The sequence below is a fragment of the Hyalella azteca genome, unplaced genomic scaffold (genome assembly GCF_000764305.2).
Source record: "Hyalella azteca isolate HAZT.00-mixed unplaced genomic scaffold, Hazt_2.0.2 contig13830, whole genome shotgun sequence".
In the NCBI taxonomy this organism is placed as follows: domain Eukaryota; kingdom Metazoa; phylum Arthropoda; class Malacostraca; order Amphipoda; family Hyalellidae; genus Hyalella; species Hyalella azteca.
In genome coordinates this window covers 97438-110173 of record NW_025943737.1, presented here as the reverse complement: position 1 = coordinate 110173, position 12736 = coordinate 97438, and the positions used below count along the sequence as shown (strand labels likewise).

The window sequence follows — 12736 nt, the reverse complement described above, 5'->3', positions numbered from 1 at the left end:
CCGAGGAGGCGGGAGCAGTTCAGCGGGACTGTGGCCGGACGACAGGCAGCAGACGATGACTACGGCAGACGACACCGCACAGCTCTATGGTCAGTACTTTGGTCCAGCTGGGGTGCCTGATGTAGATGGGGTCCAGCTGTGGTGCCTGGTGTTGATGCGGTCCAGCTGTGGTGCCTGATGTAGAAGTGGTCCAGCTGTGGTGCCTGGTGTTGATTTGGTCCAGTTGTGGTACCTGGTGTAGAAGTGGTCCAGCTGTGGTGCCTGGTGTTGATGTGGCCCAGCTTGTGGTGCCTGGTGTAGACTAGAAGTAGTCCAGCTGTGGTGCCTGGTGTTAATGTTGTCCAGCTGTGATGTTTTCGGAAGACATTAATTTCTTTATTTAACTGATAATATTGAACTCTTTCATTAGTATTATTTACGTCATTACTCGAAGAAATTGCTTGGTTTATTAAGGTTTTTTATGAATTGAATAACATAAACTACGCATGTTTGTGGTACGATTCGAACATTTGATTGTGGGCAGAAAGCAAGAGTGCAGCACGCGAGCAAGAGGAGCAGCAACAGCAGCTCACAGCCTCGCTCATGGCACAGATACTTGATCAAAAGAAAATGGTGAGTGTCTACAGAAACGAGTGAATCATCACGCTAAGATATAGAGATAAACTAACAGTTCATCATAGACTCCTGCGTTTGGTATTTTTTTTAATCCGAGACGAGACGAGACGAGACAACAGGCTCTGTCCCGGTTCGCAATAAAAACCGGGACAATTTTCAGCTGTGAACGAGGAACATCGTTCACTAATTCATTCAATGTGCATTTTCTTGTGACGAAATTATTCTATTACGTCTGGCGAAGTCGCGCCAGTGACATGTGAGTCAGACCTATAGCAGTTGGAACTGTCTAGTACTAGGTCAGGTCTGAGCGTCTGTGCGTCAAGTAGGCAGTCGTGTCCCGCCAGCCCTATAGTGAGGTTCATACCTGAACCCGCTCAGCTGTGTTAACTCTCAGCATTCTTTGCTTTAGCGCTGGAGTTGTGGCTGTGCCGTGACTATTTAGTCTTGCCTACTATCGTTCGCCTATGTGATTTAATGTAACCTGAACTACGTGCATTAATGCTGTGCAATAGTAAATGGAATTGAACCAATTTGAACGTCTCTTAGAATAGTCATTTTAGTCGGAATTTGTGCTTCCCTTTACCATGTTTTACTGATTTTAAACAAAGTGATTCAATAAACTATTTTAAGTGTGTTTTGTCGTGATTAAAATCCATAGCCACTGAACCGACTTAACTGACGATGACTAGGAGAGTTGAACGGCATTGTAGGTTAGATGAATGAGCACAGTTGCCTGGAAATTTATTCATATATTGTCCTGGCCTATGAGCGGTGAGCATTCGATCCTGATAGTGAATTACAGGCCTAACGTTTAGGTTGGCTTGTAGTAGCTCTGGCCGGTGACACAGCCTTCCGTTGGAATTCCGGGACGATACCGAGACGAGACGAGACGTCCCGGTTAAAATAGGTACCTTAAAATTTCCCGGAATTTACAGCCATTTTAACGAGACTAATCAATTATTGATGTGGTATAAACTTTGGCTTACCGTCATACATTTATACCTGTCTCTTATACACATCTAGATGTGTATAAGAGACAGCTACATGGCAGTGGAAAAGTGAAGTGTAAATTCAAAAATATTCTTATTTCTATAAAAATATTATTCAAAGTCGTTCTTTGACAATATTTTCGCCCAATAAACTGATAATCTCCCTCATTATAGCATTTATCAGTTTCGCCTGATAAAATATAGACAAAGAGAGACGTTAGTGAAGATATCTCGTGCGCTTTAGCAGCGCCGGCACGCCTGCCGCCATCAGAATATGCCACTGGNGTCTCGTCCCGGTTCATAATTTACCGGGACACAAGTTTTAAAGTCCGGGACAGAAGTCTTGTCTCGGTTCATACGTTTATTCCGGGACAAATTTTACCCTCTGTCCCGTTATTTTTTTCCCGGAATTTTCTCGTCTCGTTTCGTCTGTCCCGGTTCATTTCGAGAAAATTATTTCGAGACGCAGGAGTCTAGTCACTTCATCACGCATCATAAGACTGGAAGTTAACCCTCTGCCGCCTGACATGTGTAACCGGAGCAATATTGTCACAAGCCTACTTCCCAAAAAGGATATGTTCTAGTGAGCGCAAAATGACCTGGACTGTTGGTGCCGCCACGTACGCCAACTATAAAATGTTCTCGGTTGCGTACAAACGTCCTCAGGTTGTTACATTCAATAGTTGACGCATAATTTGAGTTGAAAGTTATGTTCCCGGAGAGTGACATACGGCGGTAGAGGGTTAAGTATTCGAGACATCTCCTCTTTTACATACATGCGGAGTCACCAGAGACTGGCATCCTCTTCAGACGATTGGGTTGTGATACATGACGTTATAGAGCGTGACGTATCATCTAGCTGGCGTTAGAGCGTAACATATCATCTAGACGCGTTACAGAGCGTGACGTCATCTAGCTGGCGTTACAGTCTACAGAGCTAGATGGCGTTATCTCATTAGAGACAATTCCCAGCCGACATTATTGTTAAGTTGAGATTGATCTTCCAATTTCCAGCCCGCTTTATTGTTACATTGACATTGATTTTTCTAATAATAATGTTGCTTCATCGTGCGGTTGTCTACAGGAGTTGCTGAAGAGTCCTACAATACGGCAGTTCATTGAACTCAAGCAGCAGCAGATGAAGCCATGACCAGAAAGCGTCGCGGGGGGCGTGTGAGGAGATCAGAAAAATGTAAACATCAATACTTTTATTATTTGTATTCTTAGTATACATAGGTTAGGTATTAAAGTGTAACTACCAACATTTTTTGACGGAGAAATACGAAGGCACAAAAGTTATTTCTTTGGCACTAGTTTTCCAGCATTAATGGTTAAAATAAATTTGTAATTAAGCATAAGTAAAGCCAACGGCTGCACAGAAGTAATTAGTCGCAGTTAGGAAGACACATATTACATTAAGAATTGACTTATTTATCTCGCTTAGATAGATTCAAATTTTCAGTCTTCATTCAAACGGAATTATAAAATAAATTTTGAACTGCTACACGAAGTGAACAATTCGACGCCGTCTTACTTCCGGCACTAAACAACTATTCGTTCGTGGTTAGCTTTAATAAACTTAAGTGGTATGGTAAATAGATTTCCTTATGGACAATTGTTAATTTACACGCTTGACTGTGGAGGACGGACGACGTGTGATCTGCTCACGCCAGGTTCTTGTACTTTGAGAAGAGGTTGTACAGCACCCGCAACGTCGACTTCAGGTCCTTGTTCACGATGTCTGCAAACAAATTTTCGATTAAGCCTATTGGCTTTACTTTTGAAATATGGTGCTAGCATTAGAGAATATGCGTTCACCAAATATCACGTGTGGTTTTAGACTACCAAGAAGAAACAGCAAAAAACTCGGAGTATCTCCTAAAATGTCACAATTATAGTTTTGTCAATAAGAACCTATGCAAGTGTGGTATGCTAATCTTTGCAAAGAGCCAGAGAATTTTCTACGTGGCTACTCACCCTATAAAGTTGCCCCCGTTCTGCAATTTACTGCTTCCAAAAAAGAAGCTATTGAACATAATTCAACTTCACCTAATTCAGCATGATACCAATTTTATTAATGTTGTTCCCATCATTATTTTTACCAGTACACAATTATCTATAAATGGGCTATATTACCCGCAAAAACTAGCGACAAACCTCCGGTTTTGAAGCCACAGGCATAGTTCATGCAAGTACGAGACCCGGCAACCTACCTTCCGGTCGCGCATTGGGTCATTCCAGCCCCAGCAACCCACCTTCAGGTCTGTCCAGCCCCGATAGCACATCTTCAGATCTGGTCTTGGGTCTATCCAGCCTTAACACCCACCCACCTTCAGGTCTGGCCTTTGGTCTGTCCAGCCCCGCGTCCATCATTAGCTCAAAGGCGGCATTGACGTTGTGTAGCTTCTCGTCGAAGGTCTGACGATAAAAGGCGTGTAATTGAAAAATTCTCTTAGAATTTTTAAGATATCGGACACATTTCTAGCGAGCATCTTACAGCACTTACGTTTTAAGAAAGACGTAAAACATGTAAATCTACGAGTTTGCAATTTGATTAGCAACATCTATATTGCAGCACTTCCAAGAAAATATCATGGTATGCACTTACTAAATAATAATGCGTACTACCGGCCAATTGCGACTAAATAGTTTTTTGTGTAGCCTCCTAAGATTACCAATATTTTTGGGGCTATCCCTATAAGATATTTATTACTAACAACCTGGATTTTTTATAACGTATGTCCTCAATATAACTTGTATTCCATATTGTCTGTGGAAACCGGAATGTTCATCATCAAAATTTTCTTCTTCATTGAATATACATTGGAAATTTCTGGTTTTATTACTTGAACTAATGTAGTACCGGTACCGGTATCTAATTTAAATATTTGCTTAGAAGGGCAGTAGTAAGTGGTCTGTTAGAGTGTAGCCCACCTGGGGAGTGCTGTAGATGTGGTAGAGCGGGACAAAGTAACCCTCGAGCAGCCCCATGAGGAGGCACAAGTGACACCCATCGTGGAACTCGGTCTCAATCTCTTGCACTTCAAGGTTGATGCGGTTCAGCTGTCGGTTCACGAACGTAACCAAGCTCTGCACGAGGACATCAGATTAGGCCAGATATGTGAACAGAGTTCAGTTGTCCCGTGACACAATTAGCCGTTTGATCCGATGAACGAACTTGGCCTTTGGTTTACAAAGGCCATAATGTTGGCCTTTGGTTTACAAAGGCCATAATGTTGGCCTTTGGTTTACAAAGGTTTGTACTATCCCAGACTCAAGTATTGCAGAGTTAATTAATTATTTGGAGGCAGCAAGGTCGGCTGCTCACCTTCTTGACAACGTCGAGCTTGTCAGGAGCCTGGTCCAGAAGAGCATCGAAAGCGTCTCTCTCATGACGCAGTCCGAGGTCATCGTATACACCTGGGGGTAACCGTCATAATATCCCTTTAGTATAAATAATACCTGATGACATTTTTCCTTAACTTACAACTCACTCGGCAACTCTCTGAGCAAGTAATGGAGGCAATCAGAACTTGTGAATGAAGAAGGTGATAAATAAAGCTAATGGTTAGTAGACAGTATGAACTAACAAATTATTTGCAACTAATCCACTGCTGAGTATTGATGGAGCAAAATATGCTCTAGTTTCAGCGCACCAGTCGGCATGCTGGAATAAGTGATATGTCTTTCGCACCAGTCAAAATGAATGGCATTTAGGTGGCTGGTATATGTGAAGAGTTAACTCGCCAGAAAAAAAATGATATTCAGCCTGCCGGAATAAGTGATAAGCAAGCGCACCAGCAGAAAAGGATGGCATTTAATAGCTGGAGTAACTGAGAAGCGAGCGCACCAGCAGAAAAGGATGGCATTTAGTCAGCAGGAATAAGTGACGAGTGAGCGCACCCGTGAGCTTCTCGTTGACGCGTCTGTGGTTGAGGATGCCGTCACGCATCTGGACGATGATGACGTCGATGACGACGTTGTCTGGCAGCCTGATGGGGGCTCTGAAGTGACGCACTAGCGCCACCAGCAGGTGCAGGATGGCCACCAGATTCTTGCTGTGGATGCTCTCCACGCTCCACTTAGGCTGGTACTGCTGCACTCCACCCACGCCCAGGATCTGCACAAATTCGTTCAGCAATAATCAAACATTTGTGATGACACAATAAGATAGTTTAAATCTCAGGAATTCAGGATAAAGCCTTCAACAGCAGTCATTTTATTTTGAGGTTAGGATGCAATTCCCAAATAGGCATAACGCACTATCATCTATTAGCATGCCGAGCGCATCACACCAATTAAAGAGTTTTGGAGCATTTTCAATTCAATGATGGGATTACCTGTTTGAAAATCATAATATTAGTTAGCCGTTTGATGAACAATGGCATAGTTTGACTATCAATGTAAAGTTATAATAGGAATTGACGCGCAGCTCATCAGGTCAAACATAGTGTAGGTACGCATAAAAAAATATAAAACGAGTATCGGTGACACATGAAAGCTCCACTGAAACAAAATCATTATAGTGCATTATGTTTCAGTAATCCTCATAATAGTAACATGAAAGGTAGGTAGCAGTTTCCTGCATGATACGTGAGAGATAAACAAAGTTTCCGTTATAGAAAAATGAAGACTAAACTTGACATGATTCTTCTCATGAATTCAATGGGGAACTGAGATCTGATTTGTTTTGAAAATAAGTTTGAAAGTGGACATGATCTTCCTCATAAATTTCTGGAGAGAACTGAGAGAAACTTTACAGGTATATGAGAAATTAGGTTGTGACAAGATTTTTCTAAGAACCTCATGGCGAACCGAGATTAGATTAGTATTGAAAATAATGTTGCAAGTGCCAATGAAACTTGGCTGACATGATTGGCAGCTCGCAGCACGCGTTGCAGCTTCTGGCGCTGCCCCTCCTCACTGAGCGTCACCTCAGGCACGTTGTCCAGTGTGATCCCCGTCAGCCGCTCTGCACACAAGCAACATCAATGCAGGACACATAACAATGAGGCATATTGGTGAAGCCTAACTATTAATCGGAATAAAAGAAGCTTACGTCTTACTGGCAGCACTTTGAGTGGGGAAATTATAATGAAGGGATAATAAGGTAACATTACGGCTCACCAAGACTATCAAGGAAGACCATATTAAACTTTAATTATGAAGTCCCTTATATAGTATATATACAGTGGGGGGAAATAAATATTCGTACACTTGAAAAATCGTATTTTAATGTATGTAAGTACACAAACTTAACAGGAAAAGTGATTTAAATTATGTATAGAGACGCATAGTATTCAAAAATACTAATAAAAGAAATTAAATCTCAATGCAACAAAAAACAATGTAACATGTTCACTTTTCGGGCGAAAAAAGTATTCGTACAAAACAATAAATCCGCATTATTTTAATTTAATACTTGGTTGAATACCCTTTATTCAGCTCAACAGATACCAGTCTATTTCTATACGTCTCGACCAATGATTTGCAGATGCTGACTGGTATTTTATACCATTCTTCTTGGCACACCACCTTAAGATTCTCAATGTATGTTGGGGACCTTTTCCTAATTTGAATCTTCAAATACCGCCACAAATTTTCAATCGGATTTAAGTCCGGCGACTGGCTTGGCCATTCCATAACGTGTACATTTCTATCAGCGAACCATTTCTTCGTGGATCTTGCAGTATGCTTAGGATCGTTATCCTGCTGGAAAATCCAATCACCAGGTAGCTCTAGTTTCTCAACAGAAGTCTAAATTAAAATAATGCGGATTTATTGTTTTGTACGAATAATTTTTTCACCCGAAAAGTGAACATGTTGCATTGTTTTTTGTTGCATTGAGATTTAATTGCTTTTGATAGTATTTTTGAATACTATGCGTCTCTATACATAATTTAAATCACTTTTCCTGTTAAGTTTGTGTACTTACATACATTAAAATACGATTTTTCAAGTGTACGAATATTTATTTCCCCCCACTGTATATTGTAAGTCAACAAGCTCTCATGAGAGGCTCTAAATGACAAGATATAGTGAGTGTTCATAAAACTATAAATTTGTACGATTGAATAGAAATCACGCTAGTATTCAAATGGGTAATATTTGATATACAAGCAGCAAGTAACCCACAATAACTTAGCAATGGCATCGCACTAGGAGAACCCACACTTAGGAAGCCTTAAGATGAACCCGTCTGTGAGTTTGGCTTGCTTGTCTGCATTGAAACCTACTAGTCAGACCTTCCAATGTCCATAACAAACTACGTTAAATACCTATATTCGAATACCATTACAAAACAATGAAAACATACACGTATCTAGGTAAAAAATATATATAATAGCCAGGTGCATGCTGGTTTTGCAGGCATTGCCTAATGCTGCTAGCACGGCTGCAATTTTAGGGAGAGTTCTTGCCCTACCCAAGCTAAGCTGAACTATCAGCAAGATATGAGCCAGTATATTCGTATGCATACAATATTTCTTGTTCCTTCTATGTAATGTCCTGACAAGATCAAAAATATGTTCAAGATTCTTTCAATATTCTTGCACAACTATGCTGCCCACACCAGCAGTCTATTGTTATTGAGATGAATTAAATTATGGTCCTAATTTTGTATTTTTTATTCTACATGTTGATAATAATCATGTAGCTATATACTTAATAAAAATTAATTAGTTTGCTACCTGATAGCAGATAACTTGCATTCTTCTGCTATTAATAGAATGATGAGAATAGTTAAGTTTGACACCATGAAACTCAGAAAATAACAGTCAAACAAGGTTAAAATCAATCATTACAAACTAGCAATAAGACAAGTAGGTACCTTAACAATAAAAACGATCTATACCAGCCAGAAATAAGAACTAAAACCCTTTGTATCTCACCAATGAGTTTATGAAGAACACAGCCATCATACAAATCCTCCTCCATGTCTCTGACAATGATTCTGTCAGGAGCGAGAACATCATTGAGCCATTCAAGCAGCACCTCCACTAGTTGGATCAGTCGAGGATTGGTGTTGGATCCTGGAGCAATCATGGAGCGCTCCTCATTGTCCTCTGGAACATTCGTGGTAAATTTTAACCATTTGAAATCTGCAGCGGTAAATTTTAACCATCATTTGAAATCTGCATGACCATTTTTTAACATGATCAATACCTGCAGGCAATGTTATAGAACTCTAACCATTTACTGGAAACATTTCTGATAATGGAATGAAGGAGTAAATATAGTAAGAAATATGTACATATTTCTTACATTTCAGCCAGTACATAGTACTGGCTAAAAAAGTTGTCAGATGAAAAAGACATGTTTGAGTCATGACTAGAAGTGCCTGTTATGGAATATTTGTTGTAGTTCAGTCAAAACCAGGAATCAAATAGTATTAACTATGTGTTAGAATAAAGATAAATGTATATTTACTAGAGCTAAGGCAGTAGGTGCCAGCAATAGGGCATTTCTCTCAGGCTTGCCCACAAGTACAAGGCATGAAACATTAATTGTGTTATTGTGATACTACATAATGCTTAATACACAAGGTTTGAACAATTCAACTTTGATGTAACATGCATGATAGCCATTTCATTTGGTGCAAACAATGGTGGAGATGATATATACCTACATAGCAGATATTTAATGCTGTTCATGAATGAAATAAAAAATGTTAGCTTTTGTTATCACAATAAATTGTACTAAAATTCAAATAAAAGTCTAGTATACAAATTATATCTTGTACAGCTAAGATTTGAATTACTTTTCTTCCAATGCAACAATAATTCTCTGAAATATTCTAGCTCAATTAAATATAGGTATGTAAATGCAATAGCTACCTTCATAATAAGGAGGAGAAAGACTGCATAATTTATAGTAGTTGTATTTATAAAAAAAATAATTGACGTAAGCAAAGAATATCAACAAAATACATACGGAGTCCATAATCTTCAGTAGGCATGTTGGGCATGAAGGGAGCCCCAGGTGAGTCAATGGCATGCTTGCCTTCAGTGACCACTTCATTCACTGCAACATCAAGAACACATCAGGTCAGGTTTATCACAACAGAAAATTTGTTATTCAGGAGCCACAGATAGAGATAGGTATATGGGCAACAATAGAGTTTTTATTTGTCATTTAATGAATTCATAATTTTCTGATCCACTTCAAGGTTTTATTCTAAATCTTTTATATGAGAGTGCTGGAACCTGTAATGTAAATTATTTCTCTGCTTGACTATAACTAGCAAGGATAAAAGCATTAGGGCAAGTGTGCAACTAGAATAGAAATTGAAGAATTTGAAAGTATGTCAACAACAATACATTGTCCCAAACTTGAATAATCTGAACAAACATCTTGAATTATCTGAATTCTGTCAGGAAATCTGAATTCATATCAATAATAAAATTAATACAGTATGTATATAAAAACTATATATATATATATACTTACAGTAAAAGCTGACACCAATCTTAGACTAAGATTTGAGCCCTTTGTAAAACTTAAAAAATTAATATGGTATCATCAAGATTGACCATTGAAGATAGATTCTATTCAATTCTAGAATTCATTGCAGCCCCCACTCCCACTGAGATTCCATATTATTTCCATGTAATTAATTTTCCAAATTGGGTAGAAATCATAGAATCTGAGTTGGGCTGGTACATGCAGAGTAGGAGAATTCTAAAATATGATGAATAAATACAGACAGGCATGAGGCATGTATGATGTAGTACAGTAGACTGAGTAGAGTACACAAATACATCGGAAAAAATTATGAAAGCATTTTACATTTTAATACACCAAGAATTTTCTGAGGATTTTACTCAAGTAGGTACCTAAGTAAACAACATAAGGTCGTCTTAAATCGAAACCGTATCAATGAGCGCTACTAGTCTAGGCTACTACGTACTACCTACTGGTAACCAATAATTACCAATTAAAACCGTAACGACTAATTAAGCGATCTTATTCGTAAATCGTAGTAGCAATTAATCACCTTCTTTGACTTTCTTTTTCCGTCCCAAAGTTCCAAGTTTGTCCCAAAAGCTTTCGTTGCTTGCTTCTTCTTTTTTCGGCGAAAAAGGACTTTTTGGGCGTGTTGTAGTCATGGTTGTGAGCCCAACTGTAACAAATACGAAATTTATACCGACTTATATGTACAGTTTTTTGTACACGCAGCGCACTGCCTACAGCCTACAGGTGAACGGGCTAGTAGACACCAATTCTGGCATTGACACCACGGTATGTGGAGGCGAAGTGGAGGCGGTGAGTACTATGGAGGTGTGGCACACCACAACACAAGCCAAAGAAAACCTGAAAATTTTGATCGGTAACTGAACTCTAACAACTGGTTCATAATATAAAAATATTTTGAGGTATTGAATTGATGTAAGAAGGTTTTAAGAAGTAGGTCCTTTAAAAAAAAATTTCCCCAAATTCACATTATTTAACAGGAAAAATAGTTTGATTCCAATCCTGCTTATGAAAATAAACAGGAGTAAATTTTATTCATTCTTTCTGCAAATGATTCATAAATGAAACATATTCGAGATATTTTTTAAAGGCAATGACCCTGAGAAATTGTTAATGAGCAGCTTACCTGAGGTTTCTTCCTCGCAGCCCAGTGAGCCCACTAGGTCGTCGGACACCCCAAGTTCTATAGGCGGAGACACAACAATGACGGGACTTGGGCTTTCCTGTTCCTCGAACGACAACGGTCCTTTTTCTTCGCTGGGACTTTCAAGACATTCCTGCATACGTTGACCTGCATGGCCAAACCTTTTTGAAAATAGCACAGAGATTGTATTTTTGACTATTCCTGTTGGCATGCACTAAGCAACAAAAACAAAGTAAGGCATCAAATTTTTTAAAGCAACTTGTAATGTAAAGAAGCACCAAGGCTTTCTGAATCAACATTTCCTCAACCTTTCTGAACTCAATTGACAATGAAATTTCCTGCAATCTTATCTATCTAAATACGAGATTCATAAGTGGCACACTATAGGACTAAAATAATATGAGAGATCCTTCTACATGCGATCGCTAATCAATCGCGATTGATTAGCGATTGATAAACAACGTGACAATGGCCAATCCAAACTCTATATTGATGTACATTTCTCAGCATGGAAACACAATAATAATTTAGCACGTATACAGGGCTGTCGGTGCTCGTGTAAACGAAACTAAAATGTTCGTGGTGTCTATTCCGGCGACAGGCCTATCCGGGCCTATTCTTCAATGCCGAAAATACTATACCTACTATACTTTACTATTTGCCCTCACCGCGATTCGCAGCCTCCAGGACCATGACTCGTTTAGGGACAACGTTGATGATGCAGGGGGGCGGCGGGGACGGGCTGGGACTAACCGACGCAGGCGACGAGGGGAATGGAGATGGAGAACCTTGTAAAACACATACACAGATCTTTTAACATTCGTTGTACTATTTTAAGTGATTGGAGAACGATAATATATGAGTTTCACACCTATTTTGAGACAGAAATGAAGTGTTTCCCGTATGAACTAGTCTTGGAAGTGTTTCCTGTGTTTAAACAGCTCTTCACACAACACTTTTTCTTCAAAAATTGATTGAAGATTCTTAAATCTTAGGTATTTCTATCCCGAGCATCGCCTCGTAAATCAGCTTGTACTTGATAGTACAAAGTAGAATTTATTAGCACTCACTACTACTTATTAGTACTCAATAATACTTATTATTACTTGATAGTCCGTAGTAGTACTTGGTTAATCACTCACATGATGCTCTAGACGCGGGGGAAGGGCCCCGCGACGAAGGCGTTTTCAGAATGGACCTCCTGAAGGTGGAAGCATCGTTTGCTGCATGAGACGTCATGGCTGTACAGGGGTCTGTCCAAGCAGATATAATTAATGAAAGTATATTCTGCAAAAGAAACTAATAACTGACTAAAAAAGATAACAAATATAGAAACACTTAATTATTACCACGAATAAAGGGGTGACAATATTAGTTTTGTGACACTTCTGAGCATATCGTTTCATAACAAGCTCACATAGCGGTAATGGAAGGGGTAAAACAGTTCCAGTTTATACATTATAATATGAGTCACAGCTAGAGAATTTTCCAAATTAATCATGAAATTGCATGATGA

At 39.2% G+C, this 12736-nt stretch overlaps 1 protein-coding gene and 1 long non-coding RNA gene across 2 annotated transcripts; one reads left to right on the top strand and one right to left on the bottom strand.

Annotated features, from left to right (window-relative positions):
* LOC108680850 lies at nucleotides 1–4438 on the top strand. The gene is made up of 3 exons (XR_001931454.2): nucleotides 1–89; nucleotides 524–612; nucleotides 2689–4438. It is a non-coding gene; the product is annotated as an uncharacterized LOC108680850 (long non-coding RNA).
* LOC108680840 (beta-parvin) lies at nucleotides 2798–12487 on the bottom strand. Its single transcript, XM_018169757.2, has 12 exons — nucleotides 12363–12487; nucleotides 11889–12008; nucleotides 11203–11367; nucleotides 10600–10725; nucleotides 9537–9626; nucleotides 8495–8668; nucleotides 6476–6576; nucleotides 5508–5724; nucleotides 4933–5024; nucleotides 4539–4694; nucleotides 3935–4022; nucleotides 2798–3345 (listed from the first exon to the last, which is right to left on the bottom strand). The coding sequence occupies exons 1-12, from the start codon at nucleotides 12457–12459 to the stop codon at nucleotides 3269–3271; spliced, it is 1503 nt and encodes a 500-aa protein (XP_018025246.1). The 5' UTR covers nucleotides 12460–12487; the 3' UTR covers nucleotides 2798–3268.
* Nucleotides 12488–12736: the final 249 nt, after the last annotated feature.

Excerpts from the sequence above, each read along its gene's own strand:
- LOC108680840 (XM_018169757.2), bottom strand. The coding sequence starts at position 12,459 with ATGACGTCTCATGCAGCAAACGATGCTTCCACCTTCAGGAGGTCCATT. Across the intron at positions 6,577-8,494 it reads TGTTCTTCATAAACTCATTG|AGCGGCTGACGGGGATCACA; the intron begins GTGAGATACAAA and ends GCTTGTGTGCAG. Across the intron at positions 4,695-4,932 it reads AGCTCGACGTTGTCAAGAAG|AGCTTGGTTACGTTCGTGAA; the intron begins GTGAGCAGCCGA and ends GTCCTCGTGCAG.